The sequence below is a fragment of the Parus major genome, chromosome 1A, assembly GCF_001522545.3.
Source record: "Parus major isolate Abel chromosome 1A, Parus_major1.1, whole genome shotgun sequence".
Lineage (NCBI taxonomy): Eukaryota > Metazoa > Chordata > Aves > Passeriformes > Paridae > Parus > Parus major.
The window spans coordinates 13275364-13289781 of NC_031773.1; the positions used below are offsets into that span (position 1 = coordinate 13275364).

Here is a 14418-nt window from a genome sequence, read left to right on the forward strand (position 1 = left end):
ATCCTTTTCTATCTCCACTCTTATGACACACCTTAGATAACAAATACAAAAATACTTACTGTTCAAACACTTGAAAAGATCAAAGGGTAAAGTATAAACAAGGTCCAAACTTTGTTGGAATGCCATCCTTCTGGCAGGGAACAAATATGCCTTAACAGCAAAACAGAAACAGGCTTGGTTTAATTTCTTTCTGCTCTATGGGGGATACTTTGAGAAGAGAGTAGAAGGAGAATTTTGTAATTAGAGAGACAGAATATAAGTACAGTTTTCAGATTTTAGAATGACACATTTAAAGTCACTAATTGCAAAATAAGCAAACAAAAATTGGAAAAAAAAAAGAACTATGAGACCTGGCCTTTACATTTAAACTTATTAATGAGAAAAGATAGGATGGTGTAACTGCCAAGATCTTCTTCCATAATTTCCCTTTTCATCACTCCTTCTATTCTTCATTTCCAACCAGCTCTTCTTTCAAAATTCCCAAGTTCCTTTTTTCAGCATTAGGTGACACTTCAAACCCCAGATATATCCTCCAGCTCGCAAAACCGCAGACCATCTGATGTATTACCAAAGCAAATGGAAAACACTGCAGTCACAGTAATTTTAAGAAATAAGAAGTACTGGCTTAATCTCAAACACTGAACTGAATGTGCTACCAATGCAAACACTATTTTGCCTCATGTGCCTGTCCATACATAGTTTAAATGCATAATAATTTATCAACTGCATGATGAGTGCAGTTATTCTTCTGTCCTGACAATAATTCATCTCCAAGCAGAAAACACTTTGTGGCAGTCGATCACATTCCCCCTCCCCTTCCTCAGTTTTTGTCCACTATCATTTCTTTCCCCACTGGAGTCCTCTGAACGGTTAGAAGCTAATAAATCAAGAGCTGTCAGGCCCTAGATTGTACCTGTACCTGCTAAAGCCTAGCTTAATGTAATACTGGCCTACAACCAAAACTTCTATACATTAGGTCATACAATAACAGTCATAACTGATTCTAATAATGAAATAGCAGCAATAAGATTTAGGGAACAGATGACAGGTAGTTGGAAAGAGTAAAGCTTTCCAGAAATATAAGGAACAAAAGGTGTGGACATCTGTAACTGAAAAAGAAAAAAGCAAAAGACAGAAAATCAAATACAAGCCTTTGATGGGCCTGGAACATGGATAAAAACTTTTGGAAATACTCCACATGCTACAGCAAAAGCAATTTGAACACACCATAATTAACTTCTGACAGAGCCTTACTACTGGGCTGTCAATAACGTATCACTTGGAACAGGTCAACACCACAGCAGAAAGTGGATTACTAAACCCATTTTAAAACATCTGACACACAGCCTTCCAACAAAGTCTGTGTGCTCAAGACTAAAATTACCAAATACCTAACAGTATGGTAAAATCAAAATTTTTAAGTAGTTACAGCTAAAAGATTAATCTCATCCATACCAGAAATCAACGTAACGCTTGCATGAAAAAACAGTTTCACGTAATATGGCAAACTTGAAACTTGTTTGCCGTTGTTTAAAGGAAACTAGGCATGAAGAAATCCCAGAATTACAATTATACTTGGATTCTTTTTCTTGAACTCTATGCATAAAGAAAACTAAATTCCAAACCCTGGTAATTTAAAGGAAATGTTGAAAAGCAAAGTTGCAAAAGAATTCTTTTCTTGCATGAATTCAAACTTTAGTCTTTTCTCTCATGTGTCTGTAATTACCTAGTGTCTTCTATTCGCTATCTTTCTAATGGTAAGAAAAAGAATGCATGCCAGAGATTAGGTTAAACATGCAAAATATTTATGTAAAATGCTTTGTCTAACATCAGGTTTCCAAGCTAGGAATCCTAGTCGCAGCAAAACACAATTTAATGGTAAAATCTATGCTCTGTCTGACTTGCTCAAAGAGAATAAAGTGGTCTTACACTATTGGGCTCTTAATAATAGAAGATTGTTTTAAATTTTGAAAGTCATTCTAAGTTAATTTGGTATCCAACAGTCAACAGTTCAAATTAACAGACTTCTTACATACTATCAAGATTCTTCTTTATTTCAAAAGCCAACAAGAAAAAAATTGCCATTCCCACCAAAAAGGGTTGTTTGTTTTGTTTTTTTTTTGCCTGGAATATTACAAATAAAATTTGCACATCACATTTTTTGAGAAATCTTCCATCTTATGGTAACAGAATCTCACGAAAAACGTAACAACAACATAAAACTGAAGAACATGGAGATGACATTCAGCTACAGAAAAGCAGAGTATTTTTAAGTCCAGGGCATTTCAGTGAAGGTCTGGCAGTGTTACTGCTAACACCATTGGGGACAATGAAGAAAAATGTTTTAGCAGGATATTTACACTTCCCATGGGTGCAGATGCACCACCTGAAGCAGCAGCATTAATGCAGATGGCTCTGAGCCAGTAATACAATTCAGTCATTCTCAGCAAGACTAATTACCCCAGGCAAAGAGTCATGCAATCAAAGCCATGTAATTTCTATTAATCAAATCAGTTCACTTACCCCTACAGAACAATTGTGGTGCACAGATATATGTTATATTATTTTGGAGGACATTAGGTATTGCACAAGGCAGCAAATTGTAAGGCATCTCAGTTCCTAAGCAAAAGTACTATGGAAGCAACATTTCCCTCAAGTTTGAAGTGTGTTGATTCTCACGAGAAACTGTGCTCTGTGTAGTAGCAGTGAAATACATCACTGACATGACAGTAACCAACTCCATCCTCACTTTAACAGCAGTCAACACAAGATCTAGTTTGGCAATCATACACTGTAAATTACTGCTTGGAATAGGAAAAAAAAAAAATTAAGTTAATCACTGAACAGGATACAGGAAGAAGGCGGCAGTGAAAGAGAGCTGCCACAGTATCCATGGCAGGTGTTCAGACAGTTTACCATTGCAAGTTTAGTAATACTTGTGTACAGATACATAACACATATTTGAATGTTACTGCAAAAACTGTAGCAGCTAAAATGAAACAGCTTTTAGACAACAATATTTAACCTGAGGAATAAATATTGCAGTCAGCCAATCTGCAATCACTTCAGAGTAAGTCACTGTGTATTAGATAGACTATTCATGCTATTTTAATACTCAATTAATAAGGTACACCTGTGGAAACCACAGATAAAGGTAATTCCACCTTGCAATAGATAGGGCTAACTGGTATAAAAAAAACTAGTTTAATACTTACTACTAAAATAACAAATTAAAACTGTTGTTTACTGAATACTAACTAGTAGTGCTTAGTATTTTGATAAACACAAAACAGTATTCATCACTCATCCCAAATACTAAAAAACTGAAAGAGAAATAAAGTAACATCATTCTTAAAAACAGTTGGACAGCTTGTCTTCTTTCCCAGCAAAGGGGGAAAAAATTAGATACAGGACACTAACATTCACATAGTCAGTATTACCTTCCTATTCTTGCTCACTGCATTTTCCTAGACCAGACTGACATTAATAGCTTTTGAGGGTCAGTTTTTGCAGCACTCAAGTATCACAATGAACTATGTGAAGTTTATATGAATGTCAGTCACAACCAGAAGAGAAGTAATTGTGTCAGATGGTTGAGCTGAAGGTCTTTGAGGAGATTTATCTATCTCATCTAAAGGAATGATAAGAAGAGGCTGAAATGATGGCATGAAATTTCCAGTCACAGTGTCCTAATAATATTCCAGGTGGTAACTGGGAACAATGCCCAACAAACCAACTTGTGAAGAACAATCCACATTAAGCATTCCAATAAAAAAAACAAAACCAAAACCAAAACCAAACAAAGAAAGCCCCAACCAACCAAAAAAAAAAAAAAAAAAAAAAATGGAGAAGGAGGGGAAGATCTCCAAGAGACACAAAGGACTGGGAGCAGATCAACTACCAAGTCCTACTTCAAGGCAAAATCATCTCTATCTAATTATCCCTGCTTATTGTAGAGGAGTTGAACTAGATCAGCTTTAAAGGTTCCTTCTAACACAAGCTATTCCATGACTATATGATTTCATTCCTGGTACATGCTTTGTCTAAAACATGTCTAAAAAGGCTTCAGATACAACTTCACAGCTCCCCTGAAATTATCATTTCTGGTAGAACTCTTTCCTAACATTTTAGAAAAAAAAATTCCTTTGCTTAATTTCAGACCCATTACTTACTGTTTCAATCACAATGCATATGGAGAGCCACTTTCTCCCCATCTGAAAAAACTTTGTTTATCTGAAGAACATTACTCTCCCTCTCACACCCCTCTTCTCCAAACCAGAGCCACACACTTCCAGTTCCTTCACCCACTGACCATCCTCAAGACCTTCAGCCACCATTGCTGCTGTGCTTAGGAGTTTCTCCAGTTAACCTACATCTTTCTTCAATGAGGTGCCTCAAAAAGGATTTGATAATCTGTTTGAAGCATGAATAAAAGATTATTTTCAAGTGCCTTGTGCACGACATCCTTCCTCACAAAAATCAGCACAATTGCCAACGATGTCACACTGCTACAAAAATAAATGAACAAGGGGCTTGTACTCAGTTTCTGTGGAACTCTCAACCCTCTCTGCAGAACTGTAATCCATACAGTAATTTCTCCTGTTACCCCTCTTAACTATAACTATTTATTGTGAGGACTTAGCACTTGTCTGAAAGAGAAATAAAATCAGTAAGACATATCTCCAATTCACTAAGAATATTCTTCATTCTAATCCTGTTTCCCAGCATACATTTCCATTCTTCTCTGTTTGATTACTGCTAGGAAATTTAATAAGGATATATGCCATATAACATCACTCAAATCATTAATGAAAATACACGCCAGCTACAGAACATGTTCTAACAACACCCTGCTTGATATATTGCTGGGCAAGTGAACAACAGACGAAGGTTTTTGGGGTACAGCTTTCTCCAAACTTCTTCATACACTGCATGACATTTTCATCTGGATTCTATTGCTGATCCCGCTAGTGTGACACGGTGTCAAGAGCCCTATTTAAATCAATGGTGTCAAGAGCCCTATTTAAATCAAACTACAAGACAGTCATTGATCTCTCTAGTCCCAAGGCCTGTTATGCTGCCAACAAAGAAAATACAGTTGTTAAACAGGATTCATTCTTGATAAAGCTGTGTGTCCTACTATTTAACAGCAATTTTATATAGACTCCAACAAATAATTTATCTGTTCTAAAATTCCTTTGCTTAAGGAAGTCAGGTTAGTTTAAATTATCTAAAATAGGTGACAGTAAGGTCTATTTTCAATAAAACAAGCTCTCCATTACATTCTGGAATCTAATCTCTCCCCCCAGAATTCACAAAGATGATCACTAAGAAGAAGATTACTCTGAAAAGCATCTGAGATACATTAGGATGCATATACATATTATTCATATTTGTATTTATGAATATTATAAATGTTTATATACATACATATGCTATTATATACACGCGTATATACATATACATATACATGCTATATATACATATAGAAAGGAACATGCTCTCTTTTCCATGAAATAGGCACATCAGCAACAGAGAACAAGAAAGAAAAAATACTTTTTAGGCTTATAAAATTTGGGAAGATATTGCTCTATTTAATGGCATTTTCAAAGATGAGGAAAACACAGATCATGTTGTCTCCCTCTATCAAGCACTATTTTGTGTTAGTGTATGAAACAAACTAGGTGATGAGCTGTAGTACCAAAGATAACTTCACATCTTTACAATAGTGTTCTCTTTCAGTGCAATCTTCAGGGTACTACATGTAGCAACAATACCAGAAAAGTGCACTGACACAGAGAAACCCACATAGTGGAAAAGACAAAGTCGCACAATGCAAACCATATTATGATAGGCATTTTCCTCCTTTCTCCTTCCTTTGTCTCTAATTCTACTATAACAGACATATCAGCTTTATCCAAGCTTTTTCTTTTTTAAATCATGTATGATCCATATTGTTTACCCTAGAAAAGTGATAAGTCAAATTTATTTCTAGCCTCAAATATCTTTCATTTCCAAGATTACTGTTACCATTGTGCAGATGTCACTAGTTCCGGGGTATACTTCAGAAGATCAGGCTACCAACACCTATATTACACCAGCTACAAAGAGGCCTTCCACACACAGCTAAAATTTTTTTCTCAAATTGTATTTCACCCAGCACCATGCATTACCTAACTAATTTCAGTTTTCTCCAGCCCAGAAACACTTCTTCACAAGCTGTATTTCTTCTAATTTCTCTTAAATCTTGTATTGTGATGGTAAGGTCAAAAAACTGTCCTAGGTAAGTTATGTTCCCTCCATATAAATGATTTTGCTGGTTCTAGCAAGGACAGAGTTAATTTTCTTCATAGCAGCTGATAGGGGCTATGTTTTGCATTTGTGCTGGAAGTAGTGTTGACAGCACAGAGATGTTTTCATTATTGCTAAGCATGACTTAGAGTCAAGTCCTTTTCTGCCTCTCACCCCACTCCATCAGTGAGGAGACTGGGAGTACACAAGAAGTTGGGAGAGGACACAGGTCAGCTGAGCCCAACTGATCCAAGGGATATTCCATCCCATACAGTCATACTCAGCATGTAAAGCTGGGGGAGGAAGGAGGAAGAGAGGGAGATTTGGAGTGATGGTGTTTGTGTCCGCATCTAATGGAGCCCTGCTTTCCAAGGTACTGCTGAACACTGCCTGCCCATTAGAAATGGTGACTGAATTCCTTGTTTTGCTCTTCTTGCATGCCTGGCTTTTGCTTTACCTGTTTTTATATCAGCCCATGGATATTCTCACTTTACTCATCCAATTCTCTGCCCACCCCACCTCCACTCACGGATGAGCAAGCAAGAGGATGCATGGGCTTGGCTGCTGGCTGGGGTTAAACCACAACTAGCACACAATACATATGTAGCATTTTCTCCATTTCAGCTACACTTCAATAACCAACCATATTTTGTTATTTCTTTAGAAGTATTTAGCTTTAAAGTAAGGTCATAGCTCTATCTTTGCCCATCTTCTCTTAAATTACATGGAAGGTTATGTTTTCCTGGAATAACATCTATACTGAAGATACCTGAAACTGTATTTTAATAGACCCATTCGCCTTCATTTTATGACTGCACATCTTAGTCACAGACTAAGTTTACAAAAGAGCAAAACTGTACCTGGTGCAAGAACCTCCACTTAAATATTATATACTCAGAAGAACATTTAAGCCAACAGATTTACTTGCTGAGACATAAATTATAATACAAGCATATATAGAGATGAGGAATTTATTACCATTAAAAGAAGTCTAGGCATTTATACGAATAATGATGACACCATTTATAAGTATTTAACCTGGAAAAGAGGGAAATCCTTTGCTGTCCAAAACTCTGTAACTGACAGATGGATTAGTCTGTCCACATTAAACTGGCCTTTCGCTGTACAACTCAGAATTTTTTCATCTCCATCTGGTAAGTTACCAGCCATTGTTAAAGACAGTAATTTCTGTATACCCACATGGAAGACAGCTGATGTTTTAATGCCTGCAAAATTTCTTTTGTGAAAGGGAACTACATATAGTGCACCATTTTCTTGTCACATTCTATTATTTAATCTTGCTTAGGAATGTTTCTTTTTCACTTTATAAAATATTTGTATTTAAATACTTCCAAGAAGCATAGTCAGGGCATATAATTCACAACATTAGGCACTGCATGACATCTGAATATTGGCACTTGTTTTACCTATATAAACACTGAATTGGATTGTGTTATACAAAACCTTAGCACTAGAGAAACAGCTAATTGCTTATTCTACTTTGCTAGAGAACCCACAGTATGTTGGAAGGTAAAACAGTTGCAGAAGTCTGGGGTTAAATTTTCTATAAATATATATATACACATATACAGACACAGAACTCACTTTTAATCTCTAAAACTACATAGGAAATTAGGTTTTCTTTTTACTGTGCCAAAGTGTGAAGTTAATTCCAAAGAATGTGAAACTCCAGCACAGAGGAATTTCAGATCTACTTCAGCTCTAAGTAGAGATCTCGGTCAAAATATTACCAAATGCTTTAAGAGAAAGCATATTCTTAACATCATAAACTGAAGCTGGAGATCTGCAGACTACTAGCAACTTTAGGCATCCAGAAAAAATCCACTTCTCAGTAAAAGCTACTGTTTCTTTTACTTCCTCTAACTGACCCCATATTTCTGCCTAATTCAAATATTTTGTATGTTTACCATAGCCTTTCCCATCACTGCAAAATAAACTTCAATACACAACTAAGTAAAAGTTGTGATTGAACTAACATAGATTAGCTACAGGAATATATGTTAAATACATACCTAAACGCACACATTTGCGTCCCCCAAACATACACACAGAGGTAGCAGTACAGAAAAAAAACTTGACAGTTATCTCAAGATTCTACCCAGAGCACCTTAGAAGCAATGGAAGGTATCTTCTACCACAGCAGGTACAAAGCTTTCACAGTAATATCACAGGGCTGAGTTTGACAAAACAGAAATTCTTATTCTGCACCACGTGTACAACAGAAAGGTAATAAACAATGGAATGATTTTTTTCTTTGAATAAGAGATGAAAGGGATATTCAGGAATATCTGGCTAAAACCACAGATCAGTATTCATCTTGGACATGAAAGCAAGCCTCTGTGACAGAGAGGTCTCTATCCAATACCAGGCTTTCACACCACTCATGTCTACCACCTATTTACTGCCATCAGATGCTGCAGTTATTTCCCCAGGCCTCCCAAAGCTTGGGAACTGCCAGTACCCAGTGCTGTTCCCCATGCTTCCCACCCTCCTGACACCACAGAGCACTACATCACATTTCCTATCTTTTTGAAGCACAGCACTTCCACAGCCTTACCCCAAGCCACCACACCCCGAGTGGTCTCCTGCCACACACCACCACCACCTCTGTGCTAGAGATCTCCCACCCATCCCAGTGCTTCCCAAGTCCAGAAGCACAGCACTTCCCCAGCCACATCCCATACCCCAGGCTCCCTGCTGCCTCCCACAGCAGTACCCTGACCCTGAGCCATGCTGACTCCAGCCCCCATGCGCTTTCCTCCCCCTGGAACAGAGCCACTGCACACCCAGCAATCACTGCCTCTCCACACAGGACAGACACCTCCAATCCCCTGCACCAGCATCTGCTCAGGGAGGTGCTCCCATCCACTCAGGAGGCACGGCCAGCTGGGAAGCAAGAAGAATTCAAACCAGCCAAGGCAGTAGAGGTTGACAAAGGACAGATAGCCAAAAATGAAGAAGGGATGCAGATGGAGAGGTAAAAGAGAAGAAAGGAAGAGATAGCAGGAAATAAGATGAAGATAGAAATGGCAGCAGACAAGGTATTTTACCAGGCCATAAACCATCCAGAACTAAGAAATTAAGGACCACAAACCTTGGCTACCCCCATGGACTGTAGGATCAAATTCAAAAGGATTGCCTAAGGGGACACATTTCCCTTCATCTTTAAGAGTAATTACTCAGACTTTGCTAAGCTTCAGGAAAAGGCCAAATATTTGAAAACAAGAAACTCAAAAGTCTGTGGCACTTTGACTAAAGAAAGTGCAAGTTCTTTTTTTCTAAATGGTGAAACAAAAAAATGTAAAGGGAAGAATAGTAGAAAGAAAGAAATCCTAAAAACTACACTAAACATCTCATATTTTACCACTAAATTGTACTAATTTGTTTAATAGGATCTAGCACTCAAATTAATCCCACAATGCCTGCAATCTGGGTAGTTAACAAACAGTATTATTTTATACATTCTGAAGACATAATGGTAGAGCAAAATGGAAAGTAAAAAGTATCAGAAAAAACATTCTACTTTACAATGATACAATTGGTACTTAAGTGCTTCAATCAGATTGCTATACTAAATAAATATATAAACTATCTGTTTGTAACACAGCATCTACTGTGTTTTAAGTCATTGTCTAATAATTTTTTGATCACACAGTATAAAAAGAGCAGTAGTGACAAATATGCAAAATAAACTTCAGGATGATTCTGAATGTTTGATAGTTCAGCCCTCCCACAACCTATTTCTGGAAGCTAGAATTTGAATACCATTAAATCAGAGGAGAAATAGCTGGCAAGATACCATACACAACACCACCAACTGATCTCCAGGACTAATAGGATGCTCCTCAATGCATCCTGCAGCACAGTGTGGAATTTCCCAAGCTACCTCAAGTTCAGAAAACATTCTAACAATGTAACTTGAGCCTTCATGAGAACTACCTCATTATTCTTCCCAGAAGCAAATAAAATAAAGGGTAAATTAGTCACTACTGCAGCAGAATACTTCCAGTATCTGAACTAGGTTAGGTTTCTGTATATCATATCACCTATGGCTTTAATAAAAGTCACAGGGCCAATGCCTTTATTTTAGGACATAAACTGTAATTTAAACTATACCTTACCATTGTGCAATGTCTCCCAAAAGCTAGATATATATCTGCTGCCTCTGAGGGTGTTTCATAGAAATATAAACCAGTAAGGAGTTGCTTCACAAAAAAATTGTTGCTCAAAAGGACACAAGTCATTATCATAGAATTTTCACGTTATTAAATACCTATATCTAGAGAAGTCACATGAAAAAAATGCAAAGGACTAGTAAGTTCTGTCCATGCCATTTCTCAATTTAAATCAGGAAGTAGAAAGCAAGAACCACAGTAAAAAGTTTTGGCTGTTTCTTTAAGTCAAACACTAGTGTGAGTCATGAGAGCACAAGCTAAAAATGTATCTAAAAGTAATTAAGAAGGACTCACCAAGTTCATTGAGACTCTGGGCAGCTTTTGTTATCTCTCTGCTTCCTCCTTGCAGTTGTCCTTGAAGTCTCTTACTGAGATACAAGATGCGTATTATCCTCCGCAGCAAGTCACAGGCAGCCTGCAGGGACATCGTGGCATTAGGGAATATTATCAGTATATTACAATCACATAACACCAGTACTCAAATGTGGAAACAACTTAACAAAAAAAGGAAATGTGAATGTGAATAAAAACAAGGAACTTTAGAACACTGAAATCCATTTTTTCCAAAAATTTTTAATATGATTCTATGTCCCATAGACCAAGACTTTCAGAAGCTGCTAATTACATTCATGGAGCTACTGAGATTCTGTCACTACCCACACAAAAAACAAAGGAAACTCAGAATCCCATGACAGAGGTATGTTCTCTTTTTAATTAGAAGTGAGCCTTTACCTTGTGCATCTCTCCTTAATACTCCACCCCTCTTTAAGCTTTAGCAAAGTTAAGAAGTTGGCTTTGCCAATCAAATACTCATCCAAAAGAAGCAAAATGGCACTTACTTCAGAAGACAATAAAACTTAAAAGACTAAATTGTTATTACAGATATTGACTCATGGTAGGCATATATGGAAAAACTAATTCTCAGCAGAACTTTCAGAAGGCCAGTTACCTTCATTCAGACAATTGTTAGTTCATTCTTTCATGTGCTTATTAAAATACATGGCATTCTTGGTTAAAAATTAGGAACATGGACATAGACATAAATTTTTAGGAACCATATTCATGTGTGTTTTTGTTAGCACCAAATTAGAATAAGAGGCATTGCTGACATCTGAATCAAGTATAATAGTTTCATAGCTTTTCACTCAACTAATATATTGAAATACATGCAATGGGAACAGCAACCTTCTGGAGTGGGTAACAACTAAAATAGAATTCAGAAATACCACTCAGATTTCAGTCATAGGTACAGTCCAACATTTGCAATCTGAACAAGGGTGGCAAGTGGAAATTTGGAACAAGTATGACATAGTTGTTTGGAGTTATTTTCCCTGCTACAGAAAGCAGGGAAAAGTCTCCTGAAATATTAACCTCAAGGATATCAAAATTAATTTTAAATCATTTAAAAAAAATATTTAGTACCCAACAAGGCTTAGAACCTCTTTTTCAGATTCAAGTTCATTTATGGAAAACTAATGTTGAAGTGCACATATGAAAACATGTACAAGTGAATAATTTCAACCAATATCCACAGCAGACAGTACAACCTGGCAGTCTCTTCCCTATGCCAGCACAAACAAACAAATCCACAAATATTTATAATTCAATTTCATTAAACATCTAGATAGAACAAAAAGGAAAAATTAGAAAAAAATCCACTGAGGCAAATCAGGGAAAGCCCAGTTACTCTGACTGCTTTGGGCTCTCTATCACAGTCTGAAGTGCAAGTTTTCAAAGTGTTCTGTGACAACTTAACCACATGATTTCTATTACACTTAGTGAGAACTAAGTGGGGCTTATCCTGCTTTGAGAGATTAATGTATTAGTTTTTATTAATTCATTTCTTTAATTAGAAAAATCTTGATCCACATATCACTTTCATATCTGTGAACTAAATTTCTGCAAGATTAATCAAAAATAGCTTTTAACATAGAGCACTATGCTTCACCAAATAAGAGGGCATAGTATTGCTACTTATATATATATATATATATATATATATAAAATATAATAATTTGTGTACCTCTAATTTTTTTCCCCAAGAATTCACCTTCTGTTATTTTTGAACCATCTTTTACTTTACAAGCCAAAAGATTATTTCTTTTTCATTGAATTGTTACTTATTATTTCCTGTCCCAAGAAACAGTCTTTTAAAAGAGAGTAAGAGATGGAAAAAGTAACATTTAGATACAAGAGCAAAAAAAATTGTTTTAATTTCTGTCCCTGGGAATTAATAAGAGGAAAAAAATCCAAAGACACTGAAAATGCACTCTAAATTTTGTAGTGATTTCTACTGCACTGTACCCTTGAGAAAGATTCTATTTCACTCAAGTATTTTCATTTATGTGAGCTGTCCAACTTAATAAAACACACACTCAGAGCAAAAGAATGCTATATATAAGGACATGTAACAGAAATAAGGAACTGTATCTAATGGTGGAGCTGTTCACAGATGCCAGACCCTCTAACCTGACTACCCACAAAACAGAAGTCTGAATTAATTCAGGAAACATTCCCTCCCTGAGTTGATCAATTATGCTTTTATAAAGGAGATGCTTTCATCCAAGAAGGAACGAATTCTACTGTTCAAGCAAGAATTCATTTGGAAAAGGTCAGCAGCCCCAGTTAGTCCAAGTCATTTCAAGTAAAATTAAAAATAAACCCCAATTCTGTTCGAGATTACATATCAGCTGTCTCCTGAAATTTAAAGCAACATGTCAACGATAACAGAAATTATTTCTACAATTTTACAATCAAAAAGTCTTTCGATTTCAAATTTTAAGAAATTACTGAAAGAAGACTATATTAACTATAAAGAGTCACTGGCATGAAAATGTGCCAGTGTGTAGCTCATGTATGCAAGGTAACTGAATGTATATATTTTGTTGTTTATAAAGCCTGAAGAAAGAGGAGACAGTCCACTATCTTCAGACTACATTTACTATTTATTTATAGTAGCATCATGAAGACATCTGCTACTGGTAAATATTTTAAAGTCAGAATAACTTCAAAATACAGAATTATTACATTTTTTTTAATGTTTTGCTCTAATAAAGTTTTTCATACACCAAGACACTGAAACTAAGAGACCATGCAAAAACACTTAGTTAAACAAAACTGCACAGAAAAGAGCCCTCTGAAGGACAAACTCCCTGTCTACACATTTCAGCTGGTAACTGCTCCCACTTAAGTGATCGACTATGGAAAGAGTCAGAAGAGGACAGTATGATTTAAAGCAGGAAGTGAGCTTTTCGAGTCTGCTGCTGCCTTGGGATGTCATGAAGCTCTAAGAGCAGAGCAAGACAAAACATGTACGAGCACATAGCAGAAATTTAGAATTCAGGACTAGATTTGAAGTTTAACAACAAACTTGCAGTGAGAATGTTTAGGAAAAAGCCAGACTATATTAAAAACAATTAAGGATGGCAAAACCTAGCTTTATGCAAGTCAAATATTCCTTTGGTTAGTCAGCAGTCCCACAGCAATCAATGCAGAGGTATTAAATAAAGTACTAAAATAACACCATCACAAGTACAAGAGGCACTGATATATTGTGCATTCCAGCAAAACATACCTGCCAACCCTACAGATTTTGACAGAAGGCAACCTCTTTTACCATCTTTTTCTACCAATTGCAGATCCTCTGATAAAATTCCTAAGTTTGTCAATTCCCAAAACACAAGTCTTGCATTTGGGAGCAATTTCCCATCGTAAGCCCTGCCATCACCAGGAAGTGAATTGCTTGCTGTGCTGTGCCCTTCCTTCCTCAACAAACAAATCCCCCAGGTAAAGGACACCCCAGCAGTGCATTTCTAGAAGGCTGGAGAGCTGCGATTTGACTCAACTCTCTGTAAATTCAGCTTCATTTATTAATTCAGGTGTCTTGACCTTCAACTCCTCCCAGTTGCAACATAAAGTACTCACAAAGTAC

The 14418-nt window shown here is 36.5% G+C and overlaps 1 protein-coding gene across 2 annotated transcripts in view; it reads right to left on the reverse strand.

The window, feature by feature from the left end:
- The window catches only part of COG5 (component of oligomeric golgi complex 5), a 174843-nt gene that overhangs the window by 153889 nt on the left and 6536 nt on the right, over positions 1-14418 (reverse strand). For both annotated transcript variants that reach the window (XM_015627190.3, XM_015627191.3), the window contains exon 6: positions 10782-10902. In XM_015627190.3, coding sequence (XP_015482676.1) covers positions 10782-10902 — 121 coding nt within the window. The remainder of the gene's footprint in view (positions 1-10781; positions 10903-14418) is intronic.